Source organism: Cucurbita maxima, unplaced genomic scaffold (assembly GCF_002738345.1).
Source record: "Cucurbita maxima cultivar Rimu unplaced genomic scaffold, Cmax_1.0 Cma_Scf00005, whole genome shotgun sequence".
Taxonomy (NCBI): domain Eukaryota; kingdom Viridiplantae; phylum Streptophyta; class Magnoliopsida; order Cucurbitales; family Cucurbitaceae; genus Cucurbita; species Cucurbita maxima.
Window position 1 is genome coordinate 4,157,462 of NW_019272021.1, and position 13,022 is coordinate 4,170,483.

General features: G+C 37.2%; 5 protein-coding genes across 5 annotated transcripts in view; 3 read left to right on the forward strand and 2 right to left on the reverse strand.

Annotated features, from left to right (window-relative positions):
• The window catches only part of LOC111479329 (isoleucine--tRNA ligase, chloroplastic/mitochondrial), a 10,357-nt gene extending 6,690 nt beyond the window's left edge, over positions 1-3,667 (forward strand). Inside the window, exons 16-22 of the mRNA XM_023123911.1 lie at positions 391-518; positions 610-774; positions 968-1,093; positions 1,704-1,777; positions 1,864-2,113; positions 2,251-2,430; positions 3,152-3,667. Coding sequence (XP_022979679.1) covers positions 391-518; positions 610-774; positions 968-1,093; positions 1,704-1,777; positions 1,864-2,113; positions 2,251-2,430; positions 3,152-3,391 — 1,163 coding nt within the window. The 3' untranslated portion in view covers positions 3,392-3,667. The remainder of the gene's footprint in view (positions 1-390; positions 519-609; positions 775-967; positions 1,094-1,703; positions 1,778-1,863; positions 2,114-2,250; positions 2,431-3,151) is intronic.
• Positions 3,668-3,953: 286 nt separating this feature from the next.
• LOC111479383 (xyloglucan 6-xylosyltransferase 2) lies at positions 3,954-5,759 on the reverse strand. The gene has a single exon (XM_023124018.1). The coding sequence runs from the start codon at positions 5,503-5,505 to the stop codon at positions 4,138-4,140; it is 1,368 nt and encodes a 455-aa protein (XP_022979786.1). The 5' UTR covers positions 5,506-5,759; the 3' UTR covers positions 3,954-4,137.
• Positions 5,760-6,702: 943 nt separating this feature from the next.
• Positions 6,703-7,281, forward strand: LOC111479252. The gene has a single exon (XM_023123803.1). It carries the CDS (start codon positions 6,703-6,705, stop codon positions 7,279-7,281), a length of 579 nt encoding a protein of 192 aa, XP_022979571.1.
• A 995-nt stretch (positions 7,282-8,276) lies between these two features.
• LOC111479524 (40S ribosomal protein S21-2-like) lies at positions 8,277-10,645 on the forward strand. Its single transcript, XM_023124230.1, has 4 exons — positions 8,277-8,368; positions 8,449-8,585; positions 8,685-8,779; positions 10,205-10,645. Exons 2-4 carry the CDS (start codon positions 8,549-8,551, stop codon positions 10,325-10,327), a joined length of 255 nt encoding a protein of 84 aa, XP_022979998.1. The 5' UTR covers positions 8,277-8,368; positions 8,449-8,548; the 3' UTR covers positions 10,328-10,645.
• Positions 10,646-11,068: 423 nt separating this feature from the next.
• Positions 11,069-12,253, reverse strand: LOC111479253. Its single transcript, XM_023123804.1, has 2 exons — positions 11,435-12,253; positions 11,069-11,293 (listed from the first exon to the last, which is right to left on the reverse strand). The coding sequence occupies exons 1-2, from the start codon at positions 12,251-12,253 to the stop codon at positions 11,069-11,071; spliced, it is 1,044 nt and encodes a 347-aa protein (XP_022979572.1).
• Positions 12,254-13,022: the final 769 nt, after the last annotated feature.

The following is a 13,022-nucleotide window of genomic DNA, read 5'->3' on the forward strand; positions in this document are numbered from 1 at the left end:
CCCCCCCCACCTTTTTTAAACAAGAAACTTCTAATAAATGAAAAAAATACCTAACAACAAATATAAAGATGGAGAGATTAGCCATGAAAATAATAAACCATTCCGTTATCTTTGCCTGAAAGACTTAGAGAGCTTGCAAATGCCCACACTAAGAATAAGACACCACCAAACACGAGAAGCCAATAGCTACTTCGAACCTTGTAAAGAAGATTGTGAACCAACCATCAACCATCTATTTAACTTTCAAAACCAATCGCAATGCAGCCTGCCACATGGTCAATTGCTGTTATATAAATGGAAATCTATTTCTTTCGACATGTATGCATAACGGAATCAAATCTATGTTGGAGCTAATCCGATGTTCAAAATTTTGGACTTTCTTTGGAACAGGGAAGGCTCCATATTCCAGTGTCATTACTCACGGATTTGTTTTGGATGAGAAGGGTCTGAAAATGAGCAAATCTTTGGGTAATGTAGTTGATCCCAAGTCTGTGATTGAAGGAGGAAAGAATCAAAAGGTTCAAAGTGATCTACTTTCATATCTGGTTCCTCATTAAAAGTGGCTGGACTAAATCCCTTGGATGCTTTGTTATTGTTTGTATCTGGCAGGAAGCCCCAGGCTATGGAGCAGATGTCCTGCGCCTTTGGGTTTCCAGTGTGGACTACACCGGTGATGTGATGATTGGTTCTCAAGTTCTCCGTCAAATGTCAGATATTTATAGGAAGCTACGAGGAACATTAAGGTTTCTTCTAGGAAATCTGCATGATTGGACAGTAAGTTCATTTTAATCATTTATGTTTTCCTTAGCTTATGCCTTGTAGGAGAGAGAGAGAGAGAGAGGACTTGTGGTGCATTCTTTTGTTTTTTTTTTCTCCCCTTTCTTGAATCAGCACTTAGATTAGCAACTCTTTCGCCTCCTTTCTCTTTTATGTATCTACATAATAATAATATCGTTTGTATTGACAGGAGGAAAATGCTGTACAATATCAGGATCTTCCAAGGATTGACCAGCATGCATTGTTTCAGCTTGAAAATATCATTAACAACATAAGAGAAAGCTATGAAAGCTATCAATTCTTTAAGATCTTTCAGGTGACTTTTCTTCTGATGATCTTATTATTTTATTCATTGAATTTTAATTATTATCAGCATAATCTGGTGGCAAGGGTTGTGAGAATAACTCAAATGGCCACGCTTTGGAAATAAACCAACAGTATTGCTAGATTGTATCAACTTTAAAACCAATCTATTCATAAAGCTCTGCCTCCTTCTAGTTGCTGTAACTTTGTGGATAAACTGAATTCTCATCCCCATATTTGAGCTTATATTTAATAATTCTTACGGATATCCTGGAGAAGTGTCATCCAATGGATGCTTAGATTCAGCCTTTGGTTCCTGAAGGCTTGATTTATATTCAAGGACTCTTCCAGCTTATCAATGACATTAACGGCATGATCGACATGACTCTATGAGGACTTATACTTCCAAATATTGACATGATTCTTAAGGACTTTTACATTGGGAAAGCTACCCAGCAAAATGTCCAAAAACAACGTTGAATTATGACTTATTGTTTCATTATAAATGGTGTAAAAGTTTTGTGGACTTCTGAAATCTACTTTGCTTTCTAGAGCTAAGAACGAATCCTGGGTAATTTGTATATTTGGTGGAAATTTCACCATGGGACTTTTCACATTTTCAGATCATACAACGGTTTGTAATTGTTGATCTATCAAATTTCTACTTTGACGTTGCTAAAGATCGATTATATGTCGGGTAAGTTTTCTCTTTTTATCTTACTTATTCCTTATGCAAGTGGTTCTTTTCTTTAAGCAAAATGCTAATTTTGTTGGCAATTTCAGGGGATCCACGAGTTTTACTAGGAGAAGTTGTCAAACAGTTCTAGCAGCGCATATCGTTTCCATAGCAAGAATAATTGCTCCAATATTGCCTCATTTGGCTGAGGATGTGTGGCAGAATTTACCCTTCCAATATACAAACGACGATGGTTCTGCTGCAAAATTCGTCTTTGAATCAAGGTGGCCAAGTTTAAATAAGACTAGGCTTTCTCTTCCAAGAGAAGAAGTTGACTTCTGGGCAAATATTCTTGAGGTATTTAATGTCTTTACAATTACAGAAGTTCTGATAACAACTTATAAACAAGGTTTACTGTCTACGAATATGAACTAAACTAAATTATTGAACCTCGGATCTGAGAAGATTCGCTAACCATTTAGCACTTTGATCAGCTAAGAACCGAGGTGAATAAAGTCCTCGAGGTTGCTCGAACTGGGAAATTGATTGGTTCGAGCTTAGAGGCTAAAGTCCATCTACATGTCTCAGGAGATGGTCTGGCTACTAAGTTGTGTGAAATGTGTGAATCCAACCACGACGCAGACACTTTGCAAAGAATATTTATTACATCTCAGGTAATCCTAACAAGGTTTTTCTTTTACAAAGGCATAAACTATAGCTTATTGGGTATAGTGTTTTAAGTGCCATGATTCATTGTTCCATTGCCTCAAGTCGAAGGACGTGTGTATTAATGTATATCACTATCATGTTGTCCTACTTATGCCCTCCTACTTTCCTTGGATAATTTTTTGGAGTCAAAGTTCTTTGATTTCAACGGATAAATAAGAAGGAAAGATGTAGTCTGGGCTACGTTCTTCCTCGATCCATGAAAGTACATATTGTAGTTTCTTGTTATGGAAATCTTGTTTAGATCAAAATCCAAGCCTTTGACTTGGTGATTGTTGGGAGTCAAAGTTCTTTGGTTTCAACGGATAAATAAGAAGGAAAGATGGAGCCAGGGCTAAGTTCTTCCTCAATCTATAAAGTACATATTAGTTATGGTAATCTTGTTTAGATTGAAACCCAAGCCTTTGACTTGGTGATTGTTGGGAGTCAAAGTTCTTTGGTTTCAACGGATAAATAAGAAGGAAGGATTAAGTCAAGGCTACGTTCTTCCTCGATCCATGAAAGTACATATTGTAGTTTCTTGTTATGGAAATCTTGTTTAGATCAAAACCGAAGCCTTTGACTCGGTGATTGTTCGGTTATGAATAGTTAGTAATGTGATCCAGTTTTCATAATCATCAGCTTTAGGACAACATTTTGATAGTCGTGTTTTGGAAATGGCATACACAGGTTGAGGTTCATCGAGCCATAGAGAATGAGCTGACAGAGAACACACCATACACTGGAGAGTGTCTCATTGAAGGCAGCCAAGTCTGGATTGGTGTGTCTCGTGCTGAAGGTTCCAAGTGTGAAAGATGTTGGAACTTTTCGTTACGAGTCGGGTCGTTCCCAGAACATCCAACTCTCTGCAAGCGGTGTTTCGATGTCGTTGCTAGCCACCCAGAACCAGCTATGGCGGCAGTCAGCTGAGATTCCTGAAGGTGTCTCCATTTTTGAGATGGTGTTGTATATTATTTTCTATTAAATTTCACTGATGACATTAATTATGATACATTTTTTAGTAGGCTCAGACTGAGATTATGCAGCTGAGCTGAACAGTTCGGTAGATTTTCAGCTGAAGAATTGAACAAAGCCTGATCGAATAATTATTTTCTAAAGAACATTTTATTTTAATCTTTGTCCATGTTATGGCAAAGCTGTAAATTTAATATTTGGAAGTAGAAATAAAGCCCAAATTAATTTGGACATGAACCTCAATAATTAAAAAACATTATTTGATTTATATTAACTTAAAAAGTGCCCTAATTTTATTTCTCTTTATTCAAAGCTTGAGGTTTCTAACTTCAAAATTCTTCAATTAGTCCCCTATTAATCATGAGCATTAATTACAGAGTTGGGTTTTATTGTGTTCCTCCTAAAAGATTGGTAATGAATTTTTATTACACAAATAGGAGAATTAACGAAATTTAGACTTTATTGTAACTCAAAATTAGATAATGCTTTTAACCCAAAAAAAGAAAAGAAGAAAAAAAAACAGATAATCTCTCAGATTTTCCATTACAAAGAAGAAGAAAGCCTTCTAAAAATCAATGAAATTTAGACATCAAAAACGCAGATTTTGAACCCAAAAAAAGTTTACAAATCTCCCACATTATTAGTAACTGATAAATAAATACCAAAACCATACGATTTTGAACACTGTATTATAATGGCTATCAAGAAGATGATGATACCTTCACAGCTTTGAATGCTGGATGAAGCAACCCGAGTTCATCCTTCACCTCCAACGGATTGCTCGTTTCGTTCCTAACCCGCTTCACTCTCCTACTGGCCAGTGATTTGTGTGTAAAGCCGTAGATTTGTAGAATCTGATTGTCCCCAAAGTTGTATGCTCTGTCCATTTGTTTCAGGCATCTTTCTACTGGGTAATCTCCGAACTTCCCGCACGGCTTGCACCCGACGAAATGGGTGACGAGAGGCCATCGGTGATCGCCAAGCCCCGGATGGTGATTCTCGATCATCTCCTCATATCGATCAACCAGAATGCCCCAATATCCGTGTAGATAGTACCCATTCTCAAGGTATACTTTGTTCCCCCATTGATCTCTTTGAGTTGCCAGCAGATAAACCATAGCTGACTGATCATCAGCTTCGAAAACTGGTCTGCCCTTCAGCTCTCTGGTCAGGATCTTCCCAGCTTCATCTCTAATCTTGCCCTTCGGCCCCATTGGCGCCCAGGCATCGAGAATGTCCAGCGACCATTGGCAATTCCTCAGAAGAAAACTTCCGGTGTTCAGCCCAATCCAATTCTTCTGATCATAAATCATCTCATTCCATCCGTGCATCACAAAGTTATGATCCTTATACCTTTCCCATGGAACCTCAAAAGCCATATCAGTGAACATAGCATCACTGTCCATCCACCATAGGAACTCAACCTCCGGGTGGGACAGCAAAAGCTTCCTAATCAATGGAAGCTTAGCCCAGAAACCAGCCATTTCAGCATCAAGAAGCGCCATATTGTAAAAAATCTCAATCCCATGGAGCCTACAATAATCGATCTTGTTCTTAATCGATTTCAGAAGGTAATGGTCACCAACAGGATTCTCACAGGGCTTTGGGGAGGATCCAGTAACCAAAAGAACTCGGGGCTTATTAGGTCCAATGAAATTAGGGAAATCAGGGTTGTTCTTCAGCCATTGAGCTCGCTGTTGATCCCAATCGGATATTTTAGGACCGAGACTGTAGGGTTTACTCGGATCGGGCTTCTCATCCTCACCTTCATCCACCAAAATCTTCGAAATATCGAACGTGGCGTAATTGTTGGACTGGTCAGCCGGCTTGTCAGTAGTCTCCGGCTGGACCTCTTCAAGAACACGGCGAGGCTCAACGCGACGACCGCGAGAGGAGAAATGGTCGCGGATCTCCTTGAAGTCCTGCTCGGGAGTGCCGAACTTACCGGCACCGACAGTACCGCGGAGGACAACGACAGTGAGGAAGAGACAAAGAACAGTGACGGCGCTGTGGCGGAAGGCCCTCTGGATCCGGCGGAGACGGATGGGGCCGAGAATGCGCTCGATCATCTTCTCAGATTCCGAGATGAGAACCTTGAACAGAAACAGCAGAAGAATTCAAAATCAATCTGGAATGTAAATGGCAATGGAGATTCGGATATGGATTTGAAATTGAAACTGGATTTTAATTTCGATCTGAAATGCAAAGAACAAAGGATCGACAAAGAAGAGGGTTTCTCGGAGTCGGTGGAAGAAGGAAGAGAAAGTCTGAAGAGAACAACGCGATTTACAAAGAATGCGCTTCCTTGTATTCAGACATTGTTTTTCGCCTTCTTTTTTGCTTCTCCATGGCAATTTCGTAATTATCAAGGATTTTGCCTATCTTGTGGGACCCACCTTTATATTATTATTATAATAATTATTATTATTATTATTACTTTACTTTTCCTTTTTTAACATTTTATTTTCTTTTTAGTAATTATTTCTTCCTTTACGTGAATCATGACTTTTATATTTTATATTTTAAAACTAAATTTTATTATATAATTTCTGAACGGAAAAAATATTTTTTATTGCAAAATTTGGAAAATAAAACAAATTTTAAAATAAAATTGAAATGAAATAAAGATGAAAATTTATAGATTAATATGGAATGATAAGAAGTGCCAGCTGTAAATTAATTAAATTATTTCTATAAAAAAAGAGATGTGATTTTATTTGGGATACATTTATTAATTTCACATGGTTATGTGGCAAATGACGTGTGAGTGCCAGCTGTGAATTTGTGGGATCCAACTAAAGTCAAAGTCAAAGCCAAGTGGTTGATAGCTTCATTTTCAACATGCCATTTGGCAGTTTGGAGTTGCGTAAGATTATTTTGTTTTAAATATTTACTGTAATAAAGTATTTATAAAATATTAAAATTTAAATTTAGGGGTTGAATTTTGATATTTATACTTAATTATAAGAATAAAATGAAATTAAAATTAAAAAAAGAAAAAAAATTGAATTAAATTAAATAATTCTATCACCATATTTTAGATGTTTTAGTAAGAATGAATATATTTAAATATTTTAAAAATAATTTAAAAATAGTAAGAATGTAGATTTAGATAATTTTAGATATATAAATATTTTAAGTTACGGTTTGAAATTCTAACCGCAAAATAGAATATAACTATAAAAGGAGGATAGTGTATAAGCTTTAGTCATCTACTTCAAACTTAAACTAGGGCTAAACCCGTGCCCTCTTGAGTCTGCCAAACAATGTCTGAACAAGTAAACAAAGCCATAGACAGCTTGAGATTTCTTGGAGATGTTGGCCAAACCGATCTAAATTTCCTTGAACATATTTTGCCGCATTGCACCGTCGACCAACTAATGCATATAGAGAACTGTTCGAAAGGAAGAGACCTCACTCCCATAACAAACAAATTATGGAAAACTTTCTACGAAAGAAAGTTCGGTAAGGATGATGTCAACTGTGTTGTTGATAGGATGAAGCATAAGGAATCGTTCAGATGGAAGCAAATGTACGAGCTGAAGATAAAAGAATTAGAAGATAAGGCGGTAGAAGTTGAGAAACGATATATACGAAACTGCCAAAATGAAAAAGCTCGAAAACAGAGCCGTCAAGTAAAGATATGTGAGATATCGCCGTCGAGTAAGGTTTTGAAGAAGCCAAAAGTACACACAAAAGTTTGTCAAGTTTCATCTGCAAACAATAATAAACGAAGCTACCTCGGAGGAACAAGCAAGATACTGAAAAAAGCCAGAAAAGAAACATTACAGAGTATAGAGACGAAGAACTTGATAGCTTTTCGTAGAAATGCAATTCAAAAGTAGTAATTTTCTTGAATGACTGATGTAATAGAATTGAAATAAATCCAAATTCTGTTCTAAGATATAACCATCTGGTTTATGATAGGTTATTGAATATGATTTATACTTATATTTATTTTAAACGCATATAGTGTTTAATATTCCTGTATTTGAGTAATTTTAAACCATAATGGTTGAATAAAAAGTTAATTTCAATAAATTTAATTTTTTTTTTTGTGGTTCTAAATTATAATATATTTATTATCTGCCATTTAGGACCTCGAACCTGGTATAATGATAATAGTAAATCTATTTCAATGTAAGCAAAATATTTTTACAATATTTTTTAGATAAGGATGGTATTTTAAACTAATTATTTTTATTGTTTTTTATTTTAATGATCTATCATTTCCTTATATTTTCTTTACTTTTTAGAGTAATCCATTCCAAAGGTTAAGATATTACAATTTTTTTTTGTTGTGGACGTCTTATGACATGTATAAGAATGGGAGCTGGCTGATCCGCTCCTTCACTCGCATATGAAATTCATTCGTTCTCTTTTCTTTAACTGTCCTGAACCGTAACCTGACGAAAAGAGAGAGCTGCATTCTGCTTTCTTTACAGTTCTAGAGGGGGCGGGCTTTCCTATGGTAGTCCCGCTGCAGCCTCTGACCGTCTGTCCCGTCTCATCTTTCTTTGGCTATACTTGTATGTAGCTCAGACCTGACTCTTCTTTGTTTGAGCTGCTCCCACGCACGCAGATCGGAAGATCTTGTCCTGGACTAGACAAGTACGTAGAGATCCTCGTGTGACCACAACTCCTTTACGCGCTCCGTAGCAAGAAATTATATATTCCGTCAAAGAGTTTCGCTTTCGTCTTTGTTTACTGCGTTTGAATAACTCAATAACAATAATGGATGGTAATACTAGTGAAGGGACAGGTAGAGGGTTCGGTTGGTTTGTGAAAATTTTTTAGGGTTCGATTGAGTTGACAAGAGTAAAAGCATCTTTCAATCCAACCCAACTAGGCTATGTACCCTCTACCTGTTTCAAATTTGATCCTTTCTTCAGAAGCCCTTCCTTTTTTGGATCGCTAGTTTTCCTCGCAGTGGTTGGATTTCTCTCTGTATTCTTAAGAATCTTTTCCTCTTTTTCCTTGCAAATTTGAATCGATTTTCCCTCCATTACCAGACGGCAGAATCGGAAATCGCAATTGTATGTGTTCTTACGAAACATAGATCGGGTCGCAGGTTTTCTAATTCTTTAACAATTAGTTCATACGCTTATCAAGATGCAGAACGAGGAGGGTAAAATCACAGGGCTAAATGGTTCGTAATCTTATTATTATCATCTAGCTTCCGATGATTCTGTCGCTAAGTTTCATGTGGATTGTACTTTATTCATGGCTTATTGTGTCGTTGATGCAGTTCCGCAACGAATCGACATTTGGCATTTGGATGAAAATGGCATCTACACCGGCCAGTTTTCCACTTTTGCTCTCTGTGGTTTCCTTCAGGCCCAGGTGATTGTCCTTTGCTTCTCATTATTGTTGGATTTGTAGCGGTAGGATGCGGTCTAATCTGTAATCCATTCGATCATTGACTTGGAACAATACATATTAGTTTACTTCGACTCAGGATTGTTTAGGTATTTTTAAGTCCATTGAACTGAACTTGCTTATGATTTCATCCGTCGGTGTTTGATCTTAGTTCTCTTAGAGAAAGGGTATGCAATTGACTATTGAGCATGGCTTATTCTTCTTCTGCTGGCTGTGTTTTTATATACAACAACAAACACGTTTATTCATTCATTCATCTGTGATTGTTGTTTCCTGTTACATTGTGAAGCACTTAGTTTATAAGCTGCTGTCCTAATTGAAGCTAATTTGACTAAGAATACAGCAGATTTATAGTTAGACTAAATCATAGCTAAAGTAAAGAAGTTTTGAACATGCTAAACTACATTCTATAGAAAATAATCAAAATGCACTAAAAGAAGATGAGAGGCATGGGTAGAAGCCTGTAAAATTGTAATGGTCAAACCCATTGCTAGCCGATATTGTTCTATTCTTTTAAAATTTTTAAAATGCGTCTACTACAGAGAGATTTTCACACTCTTATAAAACTTTGTTTTTCTCCCCAATTGATATGGGATCCCACAATCCACCTCCCTTCGGGGTCCAGTGTCCTCGCTGGCACGCTTCCCTTCTCCAATCGACCCCCCACCAGTCCACTCTCCCTTTGGGGCCAGCGTCCTTGCTGGTACACTGCCTCATGTCCACCCCCTTCAGGGTTCAGCCTTCTCCAATCGACCCCCCACCAGTCCACTCCCCCTTTGGGGCTAGCGTCCTTGTTGGTACACTGCCTCATGTCCACCCCCTTCGGGGCTCAGCCTTCTCGCTGGCACATCACTCGGTGTCTGGTTCTAATATCATTTGTAACAGTCCAATCCCACTACCAATAGATATAGTCTTCTTTGGGCTTTTCCTTTCTGGCTTCCCTTCAAAGTTTTTAAAACGCGTCTGCAAGGCCTAATTGAATGAATGCTTTGTTCCTCTCCCCAATCGATGTGAAACCTCACAAAAATTGAGTCTCATGTGGTCTTTTTGTGATCTGCCTTTGTCCTAGCTTCCTCTTAAACGGTGAGAGCAGCCATTGTTGCAAGGATAATCAGTCATTGCTCAAAATTTTTCTGTCCTTTGGATATGACATTGATGCTGCCAGTTATTTTTCGTGCAGCTGTCTTGAATCTTGCTATAAAGTTCAATGAATCCCTATGATGTGAGAATGATGCGCTTCCTATCACCGCTTGTACTATCTCTGGCCCCATATCAGTTTGTCATAATCTTCAGTTTTCATGTTCTTTATTTGGTTCCTCATAATCATTGGGCCGACAAACAAAAATTGTTCTCTTACATACTTGTGGTGCTTTCTTTTATATTGTGTAGGGAGATGGTGACAGTGCAGTGGATCGGCTCTGGCAGAAGAAGAACTTGAAGTGCATCAACAATAGAAGATTTAGAAGATTGTGCTATTCTGGTTCATCCCTATATCAAAGTTTTCAAGGGTAAAGATACAAATTTCAACCCCCCTCGTAGTTATATAGTTTCTTCAAATGCAAACTCAACTACTTCTGAGTCGGTACATGGGCCATGAAAATGTAGCGGGTATACTAATTTGGACTATTCAACTCAAACCGTGTTAGTTTTTTTTTTGTTGGGTCGAATGTTTGGAAAACAAGAAATTCTAATAGTTTGTGTTGGTGACAACAGAAAACTGAATTGAGATTGAGAGGAGTGATTTGAGTGATGGGGAGGGAGGTCCTTTTATAGGGGATTCTCGGAATTGGTTGAGATTTTTGTGGAGATTTTTGTAGATGATTTTGTGGATGAATTTGAATTCACCTCCTCCTTCTCTTCCGTAACTAATTCAAATTCTATTATTAGCTATTATTAGTTTCAACACCCTCCCTTAAACTGAATTCTGCGGAAATCAGTTTAGGACTTCACTTCATCTTCTTGATATACATCTTGGATTCTGCATATCCCCATCTTTCTTCTGAGCTTCTCGAACAATGGTTGTTTCAAGGGCTTTGTGAATAGGTCTGCGATTTGTTCATCACTTCGACAAAAGTTGAGTTCAATAATGCCTTCTTTACACAGATCACGCAAGAAATGAAATCGAACATCGATGTGCTTGCTCCTTTCATGCAACACAGGATTTTTAGACAACTTAATAGTTGACAGACATATTATCACAATATATAACCGTCGTACTTGGTTGCTTCTGATTAAGAATTTCAAGCATTTTTCTTAACCAAATTGCTTGGCACGAGCATGCTGCTGCTGCCACAAATTCTGCTTCTGTCGTTGAGTCTTGATATCTACGGTTCCTTTCCCCATCACTTGGAGAGATGAATTGTTGTCAAGAGAGACCGTATTATGAAAATTTTCATCTAAAGTTGAGAAGAATTCCTTACAACCTGTCATATGATTGCTGCATCCAGAGTCTACGACCCATACACCTTGATCTGCAACCTTTATAGCATGGAATGACATTAATAATGTTTCTTCTTCTCTTCTCTCCACAAAATTTGATTGATTTCTTTTCTTCTTTTGGAGCCTGGTATAGCATTCATTTTTGTAATGTCCAAGGCGTCCACATCTGTAACATTCCACCTTAGACTTGTCAAAGTGTCTCTTGCCTTTGTTGTCATAATCGTTTCTGACTAGGTCTGCTGATCTGCCAACATCTCCACTTCTTTCTCGACTGCCTCTCTCACGACCTCTGCCTCTTCTTTGTCCTCTACCTCTAGAGCTTGAAGTTTCACTTGGTGTGGATATCTTTAAGGTTGTCATCTCCTCTATTGCACTTGTACGATTGAGTCTCTGCTCATGTACTAACAAGGAGCTTTGGAGTTCATCTATTTGCATTTCCTCGACATTGTTTGCTTCTTCGATAGAACATACAATGTAATCGAACTTTGGTGTTAGTGATCGCAAAATCTTTTCTACGACCGCAACATCTGTGATTGAACCACCATGCATCCTCATTTTACTTGCAAGACTTATAACCTTGCCAATATAATCATTCACTGTTTCTCCCTTTTGCATTTGGAGAATTTCAAAGTCTCTCCTAACTGCCTGTAGTTGAGCACGTTTTACTCTCGTTGAGCCTTGATACTTCCTCCTCATAGAGTCCCAAATTTCCTTGGATGTCTTCTTCTGAAGCATTGTTTCCAAGATAGTCCTATCAATAGACTGAAATAAATAGTTCTTGACCTTCAGGTCCTTCAACTTCGATGCTGTCAACAGTTGTTGTCGATCAGCTGAGAGTACCTCGCCTTCATTTGGCTCTTCATAACCTGTTTCCACCATATCAAAGAACTCCTTTGATCTGAGAAAATTTTCCATCAACATCGCCCAATGATCATAGTGACCGTCGAACCTCGGGATGGCGGGCTGAACGTAGTTCTCAACTTGTTTTTCTGCTGCCATTTTTGCTGCTGCAAGATTGCTCTGATACCAGTTGTTGGTGACAACAGAAAACTGAATTGAGATTGAGAGGTCAACTTGTTTTTCTGCTGCCATTTTTGCTGCTGCAAGATTGCTCTGATACCAGTTGTTGGTGACAACAGAAAACTGAATTGAGATTGAGAGGAGGAGTGATTTGAGTGATGGGGAGGGAGGTCCTTTTATAGGGGATTCTCGGAATTGGTTGAGATTTTTGTGGATGAATTTGAATTCACCTTCTTCTTCTCTGCTAATTCAAATTCTATTATTAGCTATTATTAGTTTCAACAGTTTGCAGGTGAGATTTTTTTTTTTTTTTTTTTGTTAGATTAACACATTTAATTATAATAGATAGTAGTAAATTATGTTTTAGTTATTAATGTGACCGTTTATGGTGAATAGATATGGTTTTTTTTAACGGTTACAAATGAATTTGAGGACGGAAAAATAGAGTATTGAATTGTGAACGATAAGTTATTTGAGTCACTGACTCAATAATGAAACTCCAAATATTTATATTTATAAAAGGTGTATAGAAAATCCTTATAAAAATGGTGTATAAGATTTATATTTATATTATTTATTAAATTTACCATGAAAGTTATGTCTCATACTAAAAATTAATAATTAATGTTTACTTATAGACTACAAAATAAATAAATTTTAAAATTGGTCACTTCTAACTATCACTAGTTTTAAATCCTCCATTTTTATTCATTAAAAAAAAAATTAAAGAGGGAAGAAAATATTTATT